Below are 25,550 nucleotides of genomic sequence, written 5' to 3'. Positions count from 1 at the left end.
CCGATGGAGCTGGCTATGATTAAAGAGCCCATACACGCACACGCACACAAACAAAAAACAGATTACACAGTGGAGCAACAAGACCAAAGACCATTTGAAATGGATTGCTTACTCAAAAGGAGCTACTTCTTGGAAGGGACATGGCTGTGCCAGTTAATCAGTAGTGTCGAAATAGATGTCTCTATCAGAGCCTGTTATTTATTTTGCATCAAGAAAGCAATAGTACCTGGTGAAGTTTGGGAAGAAAATACAACATTGCAAATTGCTTTTCTAGAAATGAAGAGAGCAGATTTATGGAGGAGATTGTTCCAAAAATGCACTGCAATATAACATAGGGGGTGAAGGGAAAAAGAAATGTATGTGCAATATTGCTGACTATACTGCTGACAGGGCAGTTGTTCTGAAGGAAATAACTTTTACAGTGAATGTGGAAAAAAAAGAAAAAAAAAAGAAAAAAAGAAAAAAAAAAGGAAAAAAAAAAGAAAAAAGAACCAACTAACTATCTCCTGAGATCAGATTGGTTAGAATACAAGATCCTGAAAACATAAATACAAAACAAACTTTCCTCTGGCTACAAAAACAGGGCATTGGGAGAGAGAAGAGGAAAAAAAAAAAAAAAAAAAGAGAGAGAGAAATCTAATTAAAAATGAAGTAATGCGTCTCCACTATTAAGCCTCAGGTCATCCACATGACATTGCATCATTAATGAAGGTACTAGCTTCCTTACAGGTAAAGGTCTTCCAGAAGAGCAGCCTGTGCACTTTGCTACAGCAGAAATGGGTGTTTGAAGTTATTTTTCCTTACTGTGCTGGGAACCACAAAGGAAAGGCAATAGATTGGACCTCAGCTGAGAGCAGCTGTTGGCTACACTAAAACTCCATCATATTGGTTGCAAGTACAACCGAGGAGAAATTAAAAGCACCAACAACACAGCTTTCACTCCTACAAAGGTGTTTTATGTTGGTAAAATATGAAAGATCAAAGTACAGATCCTAGCACTGAGTCAGAGTGGAGATTGGCAGTGTTTTTCTCAAATTCTTATAACTACTGTGATTTGTAGAAATAAATGTGCATTGCAATGGAACTTGAAGTGGGACCTCAGCCTTCCAAACTTTAGGTGAACACCTATTAAGGGATGGACAAACCTTTGCCACAAGTTTAGACAGTAATTCTGTTTTGGTTCTGGGAAAGGTAAAATTAAAAAAATGCTCATACAAATGTGTATATATAGTCAAACAATCTGAGAGAAGAGCTTTTCAAAATCTACAGTTAATTCTTCTTGAAATTTTACATGGCATGAACCTGACTATTTCATGTCCTCTACTATTTGTTACTTACAAAGTTCAAATGCCAGTAGCTCAGCAGCCAGGTTTTGAGCCATAGCAACATCTAGCCTTGAGCACACATTTTTTCATCCCAGTAATTGCTTATTAAAAAAAAAAAAAAAAAACTTTCTTAGAAGGAAAAAAAATCTCAGGTGAGATAAACAGGTAGGGATGAATTTACTGAGGTTTTGGATTTTTTTTCACCCTTTTTAATGTTACCATTTATATTTTAAGTCTTTTTTTTTTTAAATCATATAGATATGAGATTTTGATTTGAAAATGTCTGTGTAAAATAAATATGAATTAATCCACAAAAATTCTTTTTACTCCTCTTCCCAAAATTTCTGTTCTGTAAGCACGCTAAGAGAGAAAATTTCTACAAATATGTTTCACTGAGGACATCTGTTTACCAGGTACTGACACTAGCCACTCTTTTGTTCACAATATCCATATTCCTCCTCTTTGTTGTATTTTTCAACACTGAAAATTAGTCCTGGTAATACCAACATAAGTATACTCTCTTCATATTATAATGAAAAGAAGCAGAAGGTCCTCATTCAGTACAAGCTTTAGTTTCAATAGAACCAAAAGCAGCAGATAATTACTCAAATAATTTCTTGCTCTTCAATGATCTTTCAAATGATCTTCTTTCTCCTGCCTTTCAGCTATGACTATGACCTTGAACACGCACCACCTGCATGTCATAGAGAATAGCTCAAGGAATATGTGTCACCTAAACATCTAGTTTGTGTGCAGAGAGAAGAAAATCCAAGGTTAAACGCTCAAAGATTAACAGAAGCATCCCAGAAAAAAAAAAAAAAAAAAAAAAAAAAGGGAGAGAGAGGAAGTCATGAAGAAGAGCATTTATGAAATATAAATCAAAAATGCTCTCTAATTCCTCATTAAGAGGTCAGCCACAATCAAGGCCTCAATTGGAAGGAAGACGTAACTCCTGGCATGTCTGAAAATCAGTTGCAAAACTATATTTCACAAACAGTTCTGAATTTCGTTATAGGTAGGAAAAAAATACAGTCTATGTAATCCCAAACTCATCTGGGCACATTCATTGTTTCAAACAATTCAGCCCTTTATTAACCCTTTCCTTTGGTTTATAAACCACAAAAGGCTGTGGTACACTGCTGAGTTTGTCTCCAGTTCATGCACATAGTCTAAAGGATCATAGGTGAAAAACACAGATGACTGCAATGCAGGGAGAAGGCATTGGCAATGCAGAATGAAAAGCAACCACAGCACAACTGATTCCACGTTGTCCAAGAATGGGTTGTGTTCCAGCATCTGCCTGTATTCCTGGTAGCTCCAAGAGACACCTCAAGAAGAGGCAAGTTCTTGCTCCGGAATTTGGATACTTTGGTCAAAGATGTCTGGGCTGGATGAATTTTTTTTGGAGAAAGGGACAATAAAACATGAACATAAAGACTGTCTGATAAGAAAATCTAATATAGCTTGAAAAAAGCATCCTTTACAGTGCTTCTTAAAGAAGGTTTTCAGAAAGGAATTGAAAAGGTGCTATTTGAAAGAGATTTACTGCTTTTAGCTGGAAAACCAACTCCAGGTTGTTTGAATCTTCATATTTCCAGGGATGGAGGTCTTTTCCAAATGTCTAACATTTCTGACCATGGCATATACTATAGGTTTTAATTTTTAAAGCCTACTTCTTCTGTCCTTGGTGCCACCAGACTCCAACCCCGATACCTGCCTTGCCTCTGTCCCCCAGCCCCTCAGGCTGCTCCTCCACAGCACAGACTCCTTACACACTTGAGAAACCCTCACCCACTCTTACCCCAGCCTCTCACAGCAAGGGTGCCAGCTGCCCTTTTGGCCATTTTCATCTTTTGATGAAAAAACAGCAATATTTCTCCATGAAAGCCATTCAGTGAAGAGATACCTGAGGTTTCTCAAACCCAATAACTTTCTTTAGTTGGGTGTCTGGTTTAGATCTGTTTACTATTTAAATAACAACAATAATAATATCTACTACTATGAGAACAATTATGTCTTTCACTCTTCTGGAAAACAGTCAGATTTATACTTAAATCAGATTAATTTAAAGCTTGGTGAAAAATTTTGTCTAAAATATTTCTTGGAGAAAATAATTCAGTGTTCAGCAAAGTATATCAACTAGTCATGTTGAATTTACTGAATAGTTTGAGCATAAAAAGTCCTCCTAAAAAAAAAAAAAGTGTTGTTCTTTAAGGAAAATTGAGTGTTTCTATTTTGTTCATTTAAAAAAGTATTTCATTTGGAAAATTTCTAACAAATATTTTAAAACTGTAAAAATATAGAAGTACAATTTAAGCAATACATTTTGCTTTTGATGAAATGAAGCAACGAATCTGACTAAATATAATTTCATTTCTCTTAACTTTTCCCTTATACTCAATGCAAAATCATTCCTTCTTTTCAGAATTACCAGCAAAACAAAAGATTCTCTATTTACACAGCTGCATTTCTGACACATATGCCCCAGTCTCAGGGCTACATTTCTTATTCCTGGCTGGCCTTCCCAAGAACATTCCACTAGTTAATAGGAATAACATGGGTCAATTCAGGCTTGAGGTAGGTAGGTGGTGTTTAGTGGACTTTTGCCCCCTTTTATTAGGTCTGAGTTGATTCCTTTTTATTGCTTTATCAGTTTCTCAGAACAGAAATAACATTTTAGGCAGCAATCTGTTCTTTGATTTGAATGGAAGGAAGGTACAAGATTTTAGTAAAGGAAGGTACTGATACAGCTTTTTCTACTTCAGATTTTGTTTACTTCTTGCTATTTTCTCTCTCTCTCTCCATAGTACTGTTTTAGAAATCTTGGCTTAGTCTGTCTTAATAGCATTTCATGTCCTCATTTTTGGAAATTCACTGTGACAAGCTGTTGGGCTGCTCTAAGGTTTGCCCACAAATTTTGCTTAGTGTGCTTCAGTAAGATACTTCAGGTTAAGTTTTCCAGTTTTAGAATTTATTTCCACTGAAGCTGTGGAGTTGGCATTGCTTTAGCAGGACTTAATCTTACATTAAATAAGAGACCCAAAGTTTGCTTTAGCATTTAATCAATTTCACACCAAAATCTCTTCCTCTTTGCACTTCCACAGCTTGTCCAAAATTTACTGCTTTTTCTCTTTTGTACCTTTCCATTTTATGTCCTCTGGGCACCAATTTATACTCCAGTAATTCTCACATTTCACTATCCTACTCATCTTCTCTCCTTTTATTTCACCATTTTCTCTTCTCACTCATCCACTGGACATATTTCTCTAACACCATTTTCCTCTACTGCCTCACTCAGTGCCTTCCCTGGCTTGAAGTTCTGTACTAACTTCCCATGCTTCCCTGTCCACCACCATCTCTGCATCCTCTCTAAAGGGGCTCCTAACGAGCTGTCACAGGCTCCATTACTTCTACACTTCTGTTCTTGTCCTCACGGTGACATACTTTTTTTTTTTAATTATTATTATTTTTTAATTTTCCCATAAGGAAAAAAAAAATCATTTTCATTATGAATCCTTTACATAGAAGTTGTTCAGGGCCTCTCTCTCTCCCCTCTTGAGTAACTTGTTCTTATGCTTGTAACAATCTCCAGATGCAGGTGTACTAACATCATCCTCACTTTGTCTAAAAGTTAGAACCACTCCTTACATGAGGAATTTGAGTAACCACAGCAAATAGATCACAGTCTGCCTTTGTTCACTCTTTTGTAATACTTTCCCTCTTAGGCTTTTCTTCCCCAACAATTATTTTATTGATTTTATAAACCTGATCAGGATGGTGGGTTCCAAAGCACTGTATTGAAAAGGTATTTTAGATAATACTTTCAGTTCAGTTTTAAGGCATCCTTCCTGTCTATCATCAGAAACCTAGCTTTCTTTTTTTACCTCAAGGGGCACATGTTTAGCAAAAAGATCCCTGCTCCCAGAGTCCACAGTTCCCTTGCTTAGTCAGACCAATCCCTGGTTTCTATCCAGAGGATTTTTACATACTGGGTGAAACAGGGACCATTATGTAGACCTACAGCATAAAATAAAAAGATGTGAGTGGTAAAGCTTAACTATATCTTCAACACTGTCAACAGTACATTGTTATTCACAATGTAACCATACAAAGGAGGAACATGCTGTATCACATAAAAAAAGAAAAAAAAGAAAAAGAAAAAAAAAAGGAAAATATCACCATGCTATAACTTCCATCTGTTCAGACATGCAAGGAGATCTTCACGTGACATTTAGAACAAATATGATATTTGTTTATCCAAAACAGAGGCTATCAAATTGTGCAGCCCATTCCTTAGGCAGATCTCGCTGAGAGTGCCTGAGCTGCAGGATACCGCTCTGACGGTGACCTCATTCTGAAAGATGAATCCAAATGAATACAAAAATATTTGTTTATTGAAATGTGTTGTAGCAGTTTTCAAAAAGTGACCCAGTGAGACTTGCAACAGAGGGAAATAAAATCTATTTTAGTTACTGTTCCACTCAGTATATTATGCATCAATCTAGGTCTCCTTCTACTAAGGCTCTCAAATTGTTTTAGGGAAAAACAGAATGAATAAAATACATATTACTCCTATAGAAATATTTTTTGCTCTCACTTATATCAGGGCAAATTCAGAGCAAATCTAATAAAGTCAATGGCTTTCTAATAGTGTAAAAGCAAGCAAATTGAGCTCTGAAGCTTCTCATGTTTTATTTGCCAAGTGTTTTCATGTCATTCTGGCAAACAGACAGTGACAGGATGTACAGGTTTTGGGAGCCCTTTGGCAGGCACCAAAGGAGCCCTATTATACCCCATGACAATGCAGCCATTTGCAAATGCTACCAGAACCAGACTTCCTAGCCAGAAGCATAGAAGTTCCTCTCACTTGTTTGTTATCCTCACATGGTTTCTTGCTAAATTGTAATAAAAGACATCCTGAATGCTTCCTTGAAGTGGGATTGATGAGATTTTTTTCACTAAAACCCAAATATGAAGGAAGAACATTAAATAGAAACTACAAACAACTGTCACATACTCTCTTCCTCCTCCCCTCAAACATGGGTTCACACTCTCCTCAAATTCCCACAGTACCCAGGATCATGGTTCTTTTATTCAGTCAGAACCAATCATTTTCTTTTGGAGATGAGCTTTCAACTTTGCATTAATTTCCTTGCATTATTTATTAATGACCTCTACGTTTGCTGAAAGAATACAGAGTCATTTGTCATATTTAATTCTATTTATGCCTAGTGAACAGAAGACCAGATCCAAAAAGAAACCTTGAACACCTTAAATGGGTGTTATAGAAAAGCCAGGCTCCTAAATCCCAGTTTGCAGTCTTGAAAGCATCCTCTGACTTGCCTTTCCACATGAGGGTGCTGATACTCTCAAGTCACATTCCTCTGGGGTTCAGAAAGCCCTGGCTGCCAGCCTGCCTTTCTACCTGTACCCAGAGCCTGCCCAGCCCAATGGGAAGGCAACAATTTGGCAGAGCTACCTGGAAGCTTCATTGGAAGAGCAGTAGTTTCTTCCTCAACAGCACCCAGTGCAGACATAGGACTCTGCTCCTGGCTACAGTCAAGAGTGGCTGTCAGCTTCTTCTAAGACAGCCACAGGAGGTAGAAATACCCGCTTTGAGTCAAGCATATCAACTGGGGAAACTGCTTGCAACCGTCCCAACTTTAGTATCCTAAATCACCCAAGCATGGGCACATTCAGCACTCTTTTTGAACAGTGAGAGAAAAGCCAATGAAGAAATAAGTCTGAGTGCAACCTAGATGAAATGGTTGGAATTAGCATGGAAAGGGAAGTGCTGAGCGTGTCACCTTCAAACAGCTGGAGTGTATCCAAGTGCCCTTCCTACAGGTTTCCTCCATCTACCCCACTGCAATAACCTTATTTTCATCTCCATTGTGATTTCAGGTGACCCACATCCCTACAGCATCTCTGTCCCTCATGAGCCAGGTGAGAGAAAGTTCACTGAAAGCTACGTACATGCTAAGTTGCTGCCCAGGTAACTGGGCACTGGCAAGCTGAATAGCAAACTGTGGAAGAGTCCGAAACTTTTCTCACAGAAGAGACCTCTTCAGTGCTTCCTCACAGCTATCTCCAAGGCTCATCTCACCTATCTGTGTCAACTGAAGTTGGTCAAGAAGGCTCAGAAGATATTGGAGGGGAAAACAGCAGTTTGATTACCTACAGTTGTATGAAACTTCACTGCAGCTAAACAAAACCAAATCTTTTGTAGTCAGCAAGACCTTTTCAGTAGTATTACTTGAGACGAAGAAAAATAGATGATCTCCATCACAATAGAGAAAGTGACCACCTAATGATTCGTTCCTGTACTGTAAGTCTTGGATGTAGTCCTTCCTCATTCAGCCCCCCATCTCTCTTCCCAAGTTAGAATGAGGATTCAAGAGGAAGGCTACAAGAGGGTGGGATTATCAGTATTAACTCTTGTTAGCATATCTGGGCATCAGCTTATCACCTGCTGTTACTGTACTGAAACACAGAATAAAGCTGCATTTCTGCAAAATACATTGGGTGCAAAATTGGACAGAAGAGTGTCAGATTGCCGTTATTCCATTCTTTCACACAAAATGTGAAATAACATGTCAACTGCCTTCTGGGCATACAGTAAGCATCCATTAAAATAATCACCATATGGCTGTTTTTGGGACATGGTAACTTTCATGCTATTTCACAATCCTTTCAGAGGAACAATTTCACAATGGACCCTACAGGACCTTGAAAGGATTTTATCAGGTTACTGGATTAAGGCTTTGATAGAGATTCTGAGGAAAAAGCAGGTGGAAATAACACCTCGCACAGTGCCTCTGCAGAGTGATTAGTGGGCTATATTCTCTGTTCAAATGGGAAAAGGAAATCCCTTGAAATAAAAAGTCTGGCTGCTGCTGATTAGCTGACAAGAACTAAATTGAACACTATGCGCATAAAAACTCTATATGCACTACTGACTGATCCATCATGTCAGCAACTCATTTTCTTATGGTAGCATGGGCTTGGAGAGGAATCCATTAAGGCCTAAATAAATTAATAACAGACAAGAGAAGCATCCCCTGCCTTGTATGATTTTCTATAAACATGGTGTACAAATCTAGTTTTGGGCTGTTATTTTTATTTTCATCCCTTTCTCACTCATTAACTTTACTGCATTGTATAGTCAGGGCCCAAATTATCTTAACAACAAATTGCTGTTATCAAAATATAAGTTACATCAATTTTTCTAGCTGGAGGAATAGTGTTATAAGAATATTCTATATGGAGCAGATACCTCTGAATCTTTGAGGGGTTGCAGTTGTACATGGAGTTTATAACAAACTAAAGTCACAATAGATTGAGGGTGAATTCTAGCTAAGATTAATCTAAAAAATTCTATCAATAGCTTTTTTTTTTTTTTTTTAAACAGTCTTTATCAGCTCTCTATCTTTTTCTCCAGTTTTACCCCTTGCAGAGTCATTTGAATGCATTGTCTGTTGGAGGACTCCAGTTGTGGTGGTGATGGTACGTTAGGTGGCAAGTCCCATGAAGCATGCTAATATACGCTAATCTTTTAATAATGATGAATATTTGACTCTTTGTAATGGAGGTCTTTTTTTTAGAGAGGCTTTCCACAAAAAAAATCATCACAATGGTTGTCACAAGTAAGCTTCCCTCCCCTTTGAAAGAACTGACTGTAGTGGAAAAGATAATTACTTAGTTCCTTTATCTCCGAATTATTTGTAATAAAACCTGAAATCGCACCACAAGGTCTTTCATGAGGATGTCATAAATTAAGATGCATCGATGTATTTGGTGCATCTGTTCAGCTCTGTGCTCCTTTGTCTTCTGCAAATAGCGCAGCAGCTTCAATACCCAGCAGACAGCATTTACGCAAATGATGTCGTGGTCTGTATCATTAATATTCAGCGATTGTCTGTCATAGACACCTTACTGTACATCTGTTATGCAAATTTATGTTAATTTTTGCTCACTGACAGCTGCCTTGGTTCCCTCCCTAAAATGATCTTTTCCATTTTGAAGTTTGCAATCTGTTCCCAAAAATGTTAATCTAACAATTAACTGAAATTGCTAAACAGAAATTTTACATGTTATGTCCAAAATAGAAACCAGTGTTTTTAAATAGATGGTGAATCTTCTCTTCACATCATTTGTTTTATATGTGATTCAGAGAAGGGTAAACATTGATCTTTGCACAGCCTGTGTTGGGATAAGTGACAATCTCCCTATACAGTAATAGGTTTTGCAGGAAACGATGCCATCTTGTTTTCACATAGGCTATGGGCACAAAATTGACTTTCCCATTAAAAGCTGATCTTTGTACAATTATTTTTTATTTGGACATGTGGAAATGGAGAGGCCGCTCTTTATTAATACATTATTTATTTAAAACTTTTAAATTATATGACCATATTTCAAATAAAGACAGCGAGTATTTAAAAAATGTTTCAGAGCAATGACAATTTCATGACAGCATATTGTATCATGAAAAGTGAGGGACAGACATTTTGGAACCTGGAGACACATTGCTAGGGGAAAAGACTTCAACCTACTGTGCCTATGACAGGGTTTCTACTTCCAGAGTCAGGAACCAGACAAGCTGCCTCAAACATCCCACAAGGAGCCAGTGAACATTTGGGCAGGTGGTGTACAGGGCAGGGTTGAAGTTTGTTAGACTTTAAGGGACATATGTGAGGACAGCCTAAACATAAAAATGGTCTCCAGCTTAACCCAAAGCAGAAACAGATTGCTGGCACAGGATTACAAGTGCTGGGGCATTGTTTGGACTCAGAGCAAGACACAGGTTGGCAGGTGCCACGGAGAGCTTGGGTCAGGCAGATACCTGCAAGAGGTGTCAGAAACATAATGGTAATGCTGTGTCTCAAAGAGGGCAGCTCTGAAACTGGGACTGAACTGGAGAGGGACAGGTTGCAGTCACAGATCAGCCTGTTAGGAAAGGGAATTAAATAAGAACAGGCATATTGGGAAGGGGTAGGTGGGGACGGGACAGGACAGCAGCAAGCTTAAATGTCCATATACAGACCAACAGCTTCAAAGCAGAAGCCAGTTAACTAGCTTGTTTGGCAGTGTAAGAGGGTCATGATGTAATAGATTTTTCAGGAACTTATGGCCATATTTGAATTCAACAGAATAAAACAACACCTGGCTATAAACAATGCAAAAAGACAGGCTGAAAGAAGTTAAGTTGTAGACATTAAAAATAACATTACAATGCACCACAGATTCAATATCAGTCTTCACCAGAGAAAATACAGCAGAGATACCCATCCAAGTCCTACCCTTATCAGGAAATAAAGAGCAGGCTACATCAGGCTGAGCTGTCAATGTAAGAAGAGTAGGGAAATTAAACTGATAAATTAAAGAGCTGCATGTCACCTGACTGATGCCATCCCTCCAGGAGATCTCTTAGAAGCAAAGCCACCATTTCTAACAAAAAATACAGAGTAGCTCATTTAAAAAAAAAAAAAGGGGCACAACAAAACACAGAATGGCAGGGTAGCAAACATCACCCTTTCCTTCGAAAAAGGAAACAAGGAAATTCTCAGAGTTGCAAACTATGAATCTTCAGAAAAGTTTTGGAACAGTAATTAAGACAAAAGTATAAAATCACCAAAATGAGAATGCTATGAGACCAAGCTGGCAGAGCTTTCATTAAGGAAAATTGTTTGTCTCTAGTCTATTGTAAAGTACCAAGAGTTTTAAACAATGGATGATGAAGACCATTTGGTAAATAAGGTCACTTGGAAGCTGAAGTACTTAATTGAAAAAGTATTTCCTGAGGAACCAATTAGGAAAACAAAGTAATCACGTAAGAAGAGTGAATATTCTGTTGTAGTTCAGAAAATGATTGACAAAACTAAAGCAAATTGAAGGATATAGCTTACTGTCAAGTTAGAAACTCACTAGTGAAAAACTGCCATGCCATTTTAGAACCTGCAATTAATAGGATTATTTGGAAAAGGGCTGGACAGCCATATCAGTATTTGCAGGTGTCAACACTTTGTCTAGGCTTGTCTAGACAAAAGAGAGTGCTTGACAGACTTAGAAAAAGATCTTCCCTTAAAATAGATCACAAGGCAGCACTTGGGCAATAGAAATTCAATGTCAAGTACAAGCTAAATTTAAGGACAGAGGATACAACATTTCAAGGAACTGTCTAAGTCATCAAGTTCTACCTTTGAATATTGAAGGCCACCACATCACAAAAGTTTTCATTTTAAGTTTCTCAAATTCCATTTTTTGCTCTAGTAGGAATTACCAGGCACATTTTAAGTTATCAGTCTCCTCAGGACAAATTTTGAATTGTTTATAGCAACATTTAACAGTATAACAGAGGCTACAGTTAAAAAGAATATATGTGAATTTATGTTTCTAAAGAATTATTATAAGAATTTACATTTCTAAAAAAGAAAAGACTCTCACTTCTCTTTTCATGAAGCAATTTTACTGAAATCTTTCTAGTTAACGTAGAACTTGCAGTGTAGTACAGGAATATTATACTAACCTAACACAGGGAAAATCCCAGCGATAAAATGGGTTAATTTTTATTAATTGCCATTGGTGGATATGAGTCATTTTATAGTCATCCCGTGCAGTCTCCTTTGAAGGCCCTTATAAATAACCAAAAACTACTAATTACCTAAAACATCCTGCTATAGAAGTTTTTGTTGTTGTTTGTTTGATTGATTTTTATTACAGGAAATTGACAGGGGACACAGGGCAGCATACCAAAGGTTGCCCATCTAACATCACCTGTAACCAGGTGACAGTAGGAGAGTGGTGTGGGCAGACAGCAATTGAGAGCAGTGGACCTGGACAAGGTTATTGCATCCACCTGGCACCCCAATCAGCACAGCCCTGCCTGCTGGATGTTCTTCATCAGTCCTAAAACTGAGGGCTCTACCTGTGCTGTGTTAGCTTATTTTTGAATGTACTTCAGGCATCCCAAGTCCAGGGAGACTTATTAAATTGAGGTCCATAGAGAGATACAGTATTCATTGTTTGTAAAAGTTCAGTCAAATAACTAGAAGAGCAAAATGCCAAAGAACAGCTACAACATAACTAATGTCAGAACTTAAAGCTGCTGTCTCTTTGGCAAACAAATCTTCCAAGAGTGATTTTTCCCCCTTGATGACATTAAGATTAGACAATGCCTTTTCTGCATTTTTTTTCTTTTAATACACTGGCATTTTACTGTCATATGGCCAAATCAGTCATAAAAAAAAAAAAAAAATCAACAAAAACCATGAAGAATTGCTTTACTTAATGTCATTAAAACATAGACAATATTTTTGCACCATGTAAGCATCAGCAGCAGTTCAGGGTCTGTGATGTTGGGAATTTCCACCTATAGCAATGAGTTGAGGCAAAACCAATTTTGCCATTTTGATTTTCTTCTTCCCATTTTTGAATGGAAACAAATATTTCAGTGTTTCCCAATTAAAAAAAAAAAAAAGTCAGAAAGTTGTGACAGTCTGATTAGGAGTTTTTTCTTCCAGAAAAATAAATAAATAAATAAATAAATAAACTATAGTTTTCAAGTTTCTGAATATTTAATTATATAAACAAAATAAATTTCATCAGAAATGGCCCCTTAAAATGAAAAATCAAAACATTCTGTTCTGAAACTGGTGAAGCATTTAATTTTGGTATTTTAAAAAGGTGTTTCTTCCAGATTTTTTTTCCAATCAATGAACTGTCTTTCATTAGAACTGGTGGAAGGGAACTTCAGAGACATCTTTGATAAAAGTTTCCTGAGTGACTCTTCCCTGAGCTCTGATGTGCAAGAAACTGGGTTTTGAATTGTCTAAGGCCAAAATGCTGAGTCTGTCTGAGCTGTAACAACTACTGTCGTCTACCCATCTCTTCACATATGCTAAATATATACATACCAACTAAAGATAAAATGACCTAACAGCATTCTAGGCCTTACCCCTTGGAGAAATGCAGGAAAAGCCTCCCCCCAAAATGTGGAGATGGGCCGAAATTCCCTTAAAGGCCTTATGAACGTGAGGGCAGTTTTGCAACTCACTACTTCTGCAGAAAGCTGCACACAAATCCTGCTTGCCAGTGGCTCTTGATGTCGCCTACCACTACTCCAAGAGCGTCTTCCTGTTGCCACACTGCTTTTCAGGATGGTATCTGTAGCCACAAGGATGAAGGAGTTTTGTTTATGTTAGGAATGCTGCTGAACCAGACAAAAAACATGGTTATTTTCACTTAACTGCTTTTTATCTTGTCATCTCCCTACCCAAGACAGAATGCACACCTAGAAAGAGAAGCTTAATTAGATTTCTTATTTCTGACAACCACTAGTGTAATATAGTCCCCTTCTCCCTACCCACATAGGTCACAGAAATAAAGATTTGAGGGATCTGACAAGATTGAAAGTCTGCTAAATTATTCAAGAGAATGGTGTTGAGGTCCACCTGTGAAGCATTGCAGAATATTTTTATGGGACTGAGAAACTGACTTTCATCAGTCATTTTATTGACTATAGTAGAAAAATGTAAATTAATGCACATGAGAAAACTCCCACCAAACACACACACACAAAAATCCAGCTTCAATGTCACTGCTCTGACTGCTGCTAATCAGTAGTGGGATCATGGGGTTATAATAGATAATTTCATGGAGCTATTACCTCACTGATTCATAGTAACCAAAAAAAGCCAGCTAAATATTAGGAATTATTAGGAGAAGAGTAGAGAACAAGATGGAAGACATTATGACTGTCAAATAAATCCATAGTTTACCTGTGTCTTGGGTACAATGTTTTACCCATGCCCCCATTTCTCAGAAAGTAAAAAGAAAAATAAAACTGGGATGTTATTTATTTATTTTTCAGAGAGAACACCATTAAAAATCACTTTTGTGTAAGGAATGGCTAAATGAACTGCGAGTCTTCAGTCTCATAGAGGGACAGCTATGCAGAATATACACAGTCATTACTGTGGGTATGTGTGTTTACGAAATGGCTGGTCACTCTTTATTCCACTACAAGAGGTCATGAGCAAAAGGGAGCTCAACTGAACGGAAAGGTGGTGTCTCTCCATTCCCTGCATATCAAATCACAAAGCTCTCAGAGAAGCCACATCTGGTTCAGATGTGATTTCAAGCTAACAACTGGTAGGGGTTAAGAGACTGGGGATGGAGAGGAGGGCAGGAACATAAATGACTATCCTGCCACTTTCCTGGTCATCCCCCTCTCACAAATGCCGGCAAGATACTAGGGAAGAGAAATCTTCTCCAGAAGCTTAGAAATTCACATCAGGTAAAGAAAAGAGCTCCATGCAATCCACAACAGAAATGAATAAATGCTCAAATTGGAAGGGGTAGTGTAGGAGACAGGACAACACCAGACCACAAAACTTTCCTAAAAATAATCAGCCACATTTACCTTCAAGGACAGGACCACTGTTCTCCCTATATCAGAACAGAGCTCCTCTCTATCCCCTCCTCAGCAAGTCCTAAAACTAGAGAAGCCAATTTGCTTCTGCTGCCCACCTTTAGAGGCTGCAGCTATGAGTTGTGAACGACCAAAAGCTGAAAAGCACCATTCCAAAGAAGTTCTCTGTCATCAAATCTCTAATTGCCCTTCCCAACTCTCCAACAACCCACTTACAAGTAAAAACATTTAGTGTAGTGTGTCATCACACACACCATTTTAACCTGGGAAAAGCACTCCTTTCTGTTAAGGTACCATTAAGGACACCTCTCAGCTCCTGCAATGCCCCTACCTGATACATCAACACTATCATTTTCAAAGGCAAGTGTTGATCAGAATGTGGATTTTACAGGAAATTTAAAATCACATGTTTCAAAACAAACATAACTAAATAGTAGAGGTAATAGAAAAAAAATCTATAGAGATTGCTAACAAACAATGATATGAGAGATTTTTAATCACTAGATTACATTAACCTGTTCCTTTCACCGTCTCACTTAATTTAAATCGAATTAGACAATCACATATTTAGATAAAACTGCTACTAATCTTACAAGTATCAGTGACTTGTGAGCAATTTTTAATTGTATGTCATTGCCCTGATCTTTAAAACTGCCATAGCAATAAAGAACAAAAGCAAAACAAAATCTGAATAATTAATTAATATGAAAGCAGGACAGCTTAAATTCATAAGTCTGCGTATTCTGATACTTCCTGAGACCTTATTTAAAATGATAGTAAGTTGAAAAAAACCAAAATGATATAAGGTTACTCAATAGTCTAGAGCAAGTTATGAGTATCTGGTGGGGACACATCATAAATGACGAACCTCCTGTGGCTGCAACTGCAAATAACTGAGATTGGCCCATAGAAAATGATTCCTTTAATACAAGAACAAAGCAGCTTTAGAAGCTCATTTTAAATATTTTTATATTTGGGCTTAAAATAACATATCTCCCCAGACTCACTGGAAAACTTTCATTAACCTGCACAGAAGAAAAAGTTTGAAGCTGAATAGCAATAGGTGACATGTTGATCTAGGTAATATGAGGCTATACAAAAGCATAAATGGAGTTAATTTAGATGTGCAGCAGTGTATATAAGTTCAGAATTCTGCCCAGCAATTTTCATTAAGATGAGTTCTTCTCAAATGCCAAATAATCCTTTGGGAATAAGTAAAGGTGGCAATGAAAAGAACAAATAAACCCAGATAAACTTTTGGCTGAATTACTTAAGGAGATGTGCAGGTTAGACAAACTCACAGAGAAACTGTCCCTGGGAAAAAAAAAAGTATAGAAAAAAGAAGTATATATTCACCTTGTTAATTGCCTGGATTTCTACATTCACATGCCTTTGGTCTTTGTTTTCCATTAATTCCACTAAATGAAGATATTAGTAGTAACGTTAAAGAAAATTATAATTTAAACAAAACTACCCCTGAAAAGCGAATTAATTGTATTTCAAGCTCGTTTATGGATTTGTACCAAGATGCAGACCCCACAAGCTGTTCTCAGTGCCTGGGAGAGGAAGCACTTGGACAAGCTCTGCCTTGGGGAAGAGCACAGCACCCTTCAGCCATGTGCATGTTCTTTGTTCACTGCAGTTTTCACTGAACTCATCAAACCTCAGCTGAAAGTAACATGAATTCGAGGCTTAATGTAGATGTCTTGTACATTTCCATCGCATCATATTTACATTGAAAAGGTCATGAGCTGAACTTTGTAAAACATAGTAGAGCCAGTATGGTGAATCATCATACTGTTGACTAATCATTTTACATATGAATACACTGAGCTTTCTTTAACTGTGTTTCAATACAAGACTTGGGATAAGATCTTGGTGGCACCCTGTCTGCTGAGCCAAAATCAGCTACAAAAAAGAGAAGGATGCTTTTTTTTTTTTCTTTTTTTCCCAGAACATTTCATTTTAACCATCCTTCTATAAGGCACAAATAAGCATTTCCACAAGAATACCTGTAATCTACTCCACTCTGCAATTTTTTAGGCTTAGTTTTCCATGGCCCTGGCAGCTACAGTCTCCCAGGCAGACTGGTTTGGGCAGCCCTACAGCAAATAATAAGGAATGAAGTCACTGAAAAGATGTTTCTGATTTTTTTTCCCAATGTTTCTGATTTTTTTTCCCATTCTCTTTTTGTAGTGTAAGTTGTTATGAATTTTCAGCATTTCCCTGGCACTCATTACTGTGACGCCCAAGCACCTGGATACAGGCAATACACTTTGACCTGTCAAGCTATTGCAAAGTTAAGTCTTACTCACTAAAATCAGACTGCTAAGGTGGGCAACCTCTCCCATATAATTTCTATCCTTTTTTTTTTTTTTTTTTTTTTTTTACTGCCCAATACCAGAACCTATGTATGCTCTGTAAGTGCCTTCTTTGTTTGGCTTGCAGCTGCTGCAAATGAAACACCTGTAACCATTGTGGATAACTATTGGAAAACAAATTTGAAGTCAAAAAACCCACAAAATATGAACGTAGTAAAAATTCTTCAGAGGACTGCAATAAGCACCACTTGTACACAATCCTTGTAATTCTGTGTAAGCTAAACCTGCAAGGTAAACTCCAGCTGCACACAGTTCACTTCACCATTTGGTGATAGTGTGAACAAGATTACAAACTGGAACCAGTTCTGGAGAGGCATCAAGATGATGAGCTATGCAAACAAGCTGTTTTCCACGAGGACTCCTTCTACTGTCAGCTCTACTTACTGTCACTGTAACATTATCCATCATGCTATGGAAAGTGTCAGACATAAAAATAAAGTGGAAATCTATAAAACTTGTTTTAAGCTAGTATAAAATGTCAATTTTGTGGCAGCCTTTATTAATGCTATTAACTGCACTACTTTGAGATCTATAGGATTTCATAAGACCCATAATACAGTGTTTGGATAAAAGAAGACACACAGAAATGCTCACATATACATACGGACAAAGTTAAAGAAATGACTCAGTGGCTGGCATCCAGTTATGTCAAAGGTGATAAGGTCGAGAAGACTATGCCATCTTGTTAGGCTGGTTATCTTCTCCTTGGTACCACCATGGGAAATTTTCTATTCATGGGAAAGTTTCTATTTAGAGATGAAGTTTCATACAGTTGACTTGAATAATATCCTCTTCTTCATCTATGGGCTGAACTGTCATGCTGAGTTATGTCTCCCTCTGCATTGCATGTCACACTTCTCTTCTTAATGAAAAACTTCTCTTTTCATCAGGGGAGATCTTATCCAGCTAATCATATGCAATTACAAAAGTATTGTACACAGTGTGAGAAATACCTTTCAAAATATTTTTTTCTGCTTTCAGAACCATTCTTTTCTCTTTTTACTTCATGTGTTACATTCAGATTTACTACTGTTACTAAACAATTTTCCTAAATGCATAACAGGCCTAAAGGGTATAGAATTAAAATATATTTACAATCAGAAAATCTGAAGAAAAAAATAAAGGGTTCTGTCTCTTCAGCAATGTACTTGGCTCTGAGAACGTAAAATAAAATAATGTCTGACTATGAACCTTCTGTTCTCTCTGGGGAGCATTTTTTTACATAAGTAACCCCATTTATCTATACTGGTAGAAGTACACTAAAGATTCCAAAGGCAAGCATCAGAGCTGAGCGATTCAGTTGGAGCTGCACATGAGATGACAGCCTGTGAACCGTGGTTTTATTAATTCTTTTTGGCAATGTGACCCCAGTAACTGCAAAATAACAGTAATGTGAAATATGGTACACAAAATGTAACAAACCACAATTATGCTGTGAATCTGCTCTTGGAAAAAACAGCAGTGAAGGATGCTCAGTATCCCAGGACATGTGAGGTTAACCTCAGTTAACCAGGTTAATCTCCCTTTTGCTCTCTATTATATTGATGGAGAAGGACAAGCTCATTCAGACCATTATCACAGAGCAAAAACCAAAGTTTACTTATTTTACTTTCTCCTGAGGACTCTGCATGTCTCTCACTCACTGCAGGAGGACACTGACTGTCCTGGAAAAGTGCCTTTTGTAAATACCCATCTTAGAACCATGGCTAAAGGTAGATTCCAGTAGGTAAATGAATCTAAGCTATGTATGAATGTGTATGTTGATCATCAAGATATAACATACAGATTGTCACCAATGACACAAATGAGGGTGGAAATGAAGCACATTCTCAGTGGCTTTGCTTGCTGACAAACAGGAAACAAATGCAGAAATCAATATCCACTACACTAAGAAGCTTGAAGTGGCAGGGAAAGAATGTTTTTAATGGAATTATTCTGGACCTCAGATCTCGTAGGCCATGGTTACATAAGCACATGGAAGAGGGCCGGGGCCCAGGCCTGAGGTTGTCACAGGCTGACAATGCCCCTCCAGTGATGGCACTGCTCTGACCTGCGGTTTGGCCTGGGCCAAGCAGCACAGCCCCAAACCATGCCTAGGCAATGTCAGAGTGACACTGAAGCCCAGGAAAGATATAATCAGATGCCACCCTATTCCTATGGTCAAGATGCTGACCATACAGACAAGTGACATCAGGATATTTGTCCTAAGGGAGAGAGGGAAGTCTATGGACCACTTTGTTTAATAGTATAGAAATAGGGTGTTTTGACCAGACTGCAGCATGGTTGCATAATATGATATTAATTTCCATCCCCATGCCCATCATGAGGCAATATCAGTCCCTCTTTCAATTTTTCTATACACCGGCTCACTACTAACATGAAATAACAAAAACTACTACTTCAGTTCTGCCCTTGACACTGGAATATTTTGTTAATATAATCACTGAATTATTCCCTTATCCATGATATTTATTAACGCTGAGCTCTGACTAGCAAACAGCTTTATTTTATTGCCATGATTTCTGGCTTTCTCACAGCTTTAAAAATATGAACTGAAACACTCACTCCAGGAGTGGTCAAAAATATTACTACTTCAATACAAAATTGCAGATAGTAAATCTTTTCACATATGAAAATTAATCCCTTACCTTGTTTAGAGAGACACATATTTCAAAACAAAATTACAGCCGTAAGTGATCAGAAAATCTCCACCGTTGATATTCCTGCCTGCTTTCAACAGATAGCAGAGGTACAAGGAAACCTCCTGCTGCTTTCATAGAAATATCAGCCACAGTGCAGGTGACATTACCGGGAAGCAGAACATCAGCAAAGAAAGCAGAGAGAATCTTCATTAACAGGGTCTCAATTACACAGGATATACAGGGTCTAAACTGGACATATTCGTTTGTGTTGTTTGCTCTGTGCAGGCTTCAGAAAGAAAAACAAGTCCAGTCTGAGGACTTGGTCACTGACAACAGCTCTGGTCTCGTAATATAGCAGGACTTCCTTTGAGGAGGGAAAGCTCTTCTGGGTGAAAGATGAGACTTTCACTGGGAGCTTAGTATGAGACAGCGAAGGCACCTAAAGTCTCTAGGTTTACAGTAAACATAAGCACAGTTAGCTTCAAGTGCAAGACATCTGCTGTCTCTAAAGAGCATGCACATTTATGGAAAAAGAAAAAAAAAGCCTCATATTTTACTGCCCACATATACATTTTATTGCCACCAACTACATGAAGTACTCAGACACTCTGGCACTATTGGTGGTAGAAACTGTGAAGCCAGAGGAGCTTCATTCAACGGTCCCGCAGAGCTCCATGGGTCTGTAGTCACACAGGAGGTGCCCTGAGACACCTTCCCAGATGGCTGGGGATACCTCCTGCCCCTAGAAGCCCTTACATGTTGTGTAGACTTCTCTGCCTGACCCAGGACACGGAGTCTAAGTTCAGTAGCCAAGCTCAGGAAATAGTCCCTTTGAAAGAGCTGGTCATCTTGAGGCTTGTGATAGCCTTCTAAAAACCCTAAAAATACTCTTCCTAGTTTCCTCTGCAGTGCCTTCATCACTGATTTGGGGGATAGGACCAACTGCTTGGATGTACACAGTGGACACAGTCCCACTTTCTGAGTCACCAGCTCTCCATCCTGCAGCACGTGCTTGGCTCTGCTGCCCCGGTGTGCAAGCATTACCTCAGTTTAGATGTCTTACAGCAACAGGCCAGTCAAGGTGGACATAATCAAGTCTCCCACTCACTTGAGAAGGGGGACTGACAAAATTGCACACTACACAATCTAAGTAAACTAATCATTTTTATTAAGTTTAAACTCACCATCGGAAACAAAAATAAGAACGAAGAAAGCAAAGCAAACTATCGCAGAAAGTATTTCACTGCCATGGCCAGTTGAGCTTAAGGCCATGCATGCTTTCACTGGTTTGGTATGTTCTGAAGGAGGAAGAAGTTTTCAAGTCTGTCCTGCTCACATGTGACCCAGCGCAGGCTGCTCCACCCTGCCTCACAGCGGTGCAGAGCCTGCCAAGCCTGCTGCTGAGATTCCCTCACTGCCTCCTCTTGGATGGAGAATAGAGCACAGCTACTCCATTTCTTTCCTGTGTAGGTTGTCAACGCCATGATAAAGTTGTTGTTTTTTTATTTTTTATTTTTTATTTTATTTTTCTCTGTATTCTGAGTTACTTCCCATTCTTCCTTAGAGGATATATAAATCCACTCTAAACAGTTTATTCCTCAAGCACTAAGGACTAACAGATAAAACAACACAAAGTTAGGAACAGAGGCCAAGTGTCTGTCCCAATAGTCAAAGTGAGTTTCACCACGGTCTGCGAAGGGACTCAGACTTGGCCCTGTTTCTGCAGATATGGAAAACATTAGTGAAGCTTTAGAACATGCCTGAGGCTCTGTCCTAACCTCTGTTGAGCAGCTATAGGAAAAATGTAAGAGACATAAATTTCTTCTTCGTTCACAAGCCAGGGCAGGAGAGTTGTCCAAAGAACCATCTGTGACAGCACATTTTGAAGGTGCCATACGTTTTCCAAGCTATCAGAAGACTAAAGAAGGACTGCAGTGGCTGCTGATGACAGCATATGCAGTCCTCAGGGAAGGGTGGTCGCCTTGTGGAGGAGGATGGCATGTCCCAGAAAGGGTGTCAGCCAAGACACAGGTTTGTGGTGGGAACAAACAATATCTTCAAGGCAGAGGAAAGGTTAAGCTGTGCTCGTGTTCTGTACTGCTAGGCATGTTTAACTCTTAGTTCATAATTACCAGGAGTAATTTATTATCTCATTATCATCACGGAAACTTAATCAACAGAAAGGTCATTAAAAAGGTCCAGACTTTTACACATTGCAAGATTCTGGCTTGTATATTCTGCTACATATTTGGAATGGAGCTCCTTAGCTCCACAGTCTGAGCAGAAGTGGACTTGGCAAAGGAGAGGATCTAATCAACTTCATTTGTACTTTGCCTTCTTTCACAGAAACTGGGAACATATGTCAAATCAAGAAACCACAGAAGTGTCCAGGATCATGGTTTTCATTTTTCTGGAAAAATAGAACAGATGGAAGGCCAAGTAACCACATCTATTCATTGTACGTGACTTTCTGTCGTGGGTGTGTAAGAGGTTAAGTATCAGCCTTTCTCCTGTTGTCTGCCAATTCGATTTTAAGGAGTTTGACATGGAATTATTCTTAAAGACTTCTGTATGAGGCTGACAAAATCAGCTAAGTAATAAGGAAAACAAACAAACAAACGAAAAAGCACTGCACTGTGTAAAATACAGTGAAATACAGTAACTGCAAGACTTAAAGAAGTTGAGAATTACTGTGGTGTGCTGCTATTCTGCTATGGGAAGGAGGTTAAAATCTCTCCATATGGTTTGGTCTTATTATAGAATGATGCACATAGATACTGTAATTTCATACACAACAAGTGAAAAGGGTGATTTCTGCATAACAATATGTCACTTCCTTCTATCCCAGGCTGTTCTGTATTCTGACCATTCTGGCATGACCTTTCTGGTGTTGAAATCAAGCAGCTCCCTGACAGCACGTGTGAAGGGTTTAGCTATGTTTGGTGTTCAATATAAAGATCCAGGCGTGTCGTTTTGCCATGGTGAATTTAGAGTGAAAGAATGGATTAGTCATGGCAAAAATGCTAAGTATAGATGAAACTCAGCAAAAGCTATGGGCTTGTTTTCTAGCACTTTGGTGAGGCTTGTGTCTTTCTATTTATTTGAAAGGTTTTTGCATATTTGTTTTCTGTTATTTTGGGTTTTAAACATGATGGTAGCTAAGAGTGTGCTGGACGAGATAGTGCTGCAGATGAAGGGAAGCAAAGACCACTCTAACAATACTGCCTTTCCATACAGAGAAAAGATGTTTATTATTTATATCCATATTGCCTGAGAATTGCCCCTATGAATAGGAGTTCACTACGATGGTCTCAGCAAAGACCCTCAAAAGCTTTAAAACTAGTTATAAAATGGCTATAGGCAATAGCCACAGGGCTACAAGGAAGCAGTGGCATGGAAGCCATTCCTCAGAAGAACTTCCAGCCGAACGAGCATTCTGCTGTCCAAAAAGTTTGGGTGGCAAGGAAAGGGAAAATATGGAGGAAGATTTTGATGGAGAATAATAAAGTATAATGTTGTGAATATTCCTAGTTCAAAGCATAAATTAGTCAGAACTAACTCCAAATCCATGGGGACCGTACTTTGTGATTTCCAGCACCTATGGCATGGCAAAGTCTGAACCCTAAGCAGCCATGATTGCCTTCAGCTGATATGAGGGAAGAATTGTTTTTGTCTTTCTGGGTGATGCTCAAGACACTCCAAGGCAAGTGACATTGGGGCCAGTTAACTCACCGAGTTCAGTGTTGTGAATAAGTGTAAGACTCACATTTTCCTGTTGTGAGGCTTGCTTTTTATTTGGGACATCTGTGGTCAAAGCAATCTGTGTGAAGTTCATGGAGCTACACTGTTTAATTTTTCTCTGGGAGATTCAAGTAAAATGCTCAGCAATTGTGAGATTTCTATGCTCAGCACTTCTGTCTGTCTAGATTCTTTGTCCTCCTAGGAATGCACCAATGCCTCATCATACTTCTAAATGCTGAGTTTTGAGTGGAGTTTCCTTTAATGCACATTCATTGGAGTATCACAGTCAAGGCTGATTGATTTCAATTCAAAAATAAAAAGGCGTGATATTCTCACATTTATCAATATTCCCCCCCCCCCTTTTTTTTTTTTGGATTTTTTTCTAAAAGGACTTTGATTTTCAGGTTGAGATTTTAAACACACATAAGTCTAAGCTATGTCTAAGAAATTCTACACTATCGTTACCACAGCAACTAGAATTATTATATATGCCAATTAAGGATTGTAAAACTAATGACTACACAGAGAAATGTCAATTCCTACAAAAGGAGTCTCTATTCTGTCTAATAAGAAGCTGTTTTCTCGAGTTTGTGGTTTTATGTGAATAGAAACACACATGCAAATAGTGACGTTTCTCCAAACCAAAAGTCTTCCAATTAAATTACAATATAAACTTTGTATTGCAGAACTTTCTATTTTTCTGGCTACATTTTCCTTGACTTTTGACTTAGCAAACAATAGTCCTTTTCCCCAATAGCTGCAAATCTAAATTTTAAATATATATAATTGTAATAATTCTGAATAACAAACAATGAGATAATTTAGATCCTAATTACCTGTGGCTTAGTTCTGCAAATCTGATTGAAGAACTTCTGTAGCAATGAAATTTGCATTTAGAGCAAAATCCTGTATATAAAAACACGTTAATATTGGAGTAATTAATTTGTTTAGCAGTAGTCTTCAATTTATCACCCTGCACCTAGAAGTGGGTAGACAGCTATGATGAAAAAAAAAAAAAATCACAAAAATTGGAACACCATCTTTTGACAAAGAAACTGTATGAACAGGATTCTTACTGAATTTAAAACTGTGAAGTATATATGTCTATACATAAGCTACTCATCCTAGATTTCTTTCACAATCATTGGAAAGTAGCAGTCATTACTAAGGTGCTATTAGACATCAACATGAAGGAAGGGAACTCCAGCCTATTCTTTCCACTGACTTTGAACACCAGGAGCTCAGACACATTGCTCACCATTGCAGACACCACAGTGAACTGAATCCCACCCCATATAACTTTTGCCCCATTACTCTGTATCTCATATGCCCCACTACTACAGTAACATTTCAATGAGGAATTTCTCAGGCATCTTGAGAAGTCTAAAATATGATGACATTAAAGCCCAGTTTTGCAAACCGTGGAAGACATATCTATGGTTTAGCAGCAGCAACAGCTCAATCCTAATAGCCAGAGTGCTTTAAATGTTCCCTTATAGATCCATGTACCAAAATACTTAACAAAAGAGTAAATCTTCAGAGAACTGAGATAATTTTACAATTAAGACTGGTCCAAACCTCTTTTTAGGGCCCTAATTTTGTCACTGACAGCAAGGGCTCATAGGAGAGTGGATCAGCAGGTGGTCCTAGGGCAGCTGAAGTAGATGGAAAGCATTACTCTGGAAGAGTACATCCTTCTCCACTGACTGTAAAAGGGGCTGGCAGACAAGCTGGAACCAGAAACCTAACTTTTACCCTGTAGATTTAGTGAGATTATTATTATTATTATTATTCATAGCTGATGCTTTTTTCTTTTAATCACTGGAAGTGAAGTCAGCTTGAAACCAACATCTGCGGCTGACCTCTTCATGCTACCTCCATGCAGCTGGCATGCTTTAAAGAAAGGTGAAGTTACTGGGACATTAAGAGACTCCTAACAAGTGGACCTTTGATGTTCCTGGTATACCAGTTCTACAACATCAGAAAGAAAAAAAAAAAAACAAAACTTTTCAGGACTGTTAAGCTAACA

General features: G+C 38.2%; 1 protein-coding gene across 1 annotated transcript in view; it reads right to left on the bottom strand.

Moving 5' to 3' along the window:
• Positions 1-20,821, bottom strand: part of LOC310898502 (uncharacterized protein) — a gene marked incomplete at its 5' end in the record, with an annotated part of 53,469 nt that extends 32,648 nt beyond the window's left edge. Inside the window, one exon of the mRNA XM_083833706.1 lies at positions 20,514-20,821. Coding sequence (XP_083689832.1) covers positions 20,514-20,821 — 308 coding nt within the window. The remainder of the gene's footprint in view (positions 1-20,513) is intronic.
• Positions 20,822-25,550: the final 4,729 nt, after the last annotated feature.

Source organism: Anser anser, assembly GCF_964211835.1.
Source record: "Anser anser genome assembly, chromosome: 4".
Lineage (NCBI taxonomy): Eukaryota > Metazoa > Chordata > Aves > Anseriformes > Anatidae > Anser > Anser anser.
The sequence above is the reverse complement of the archived record's forward strand: the minus strand, read 5'-3'. Positions and strand labels throughout refer to the sequence as shown.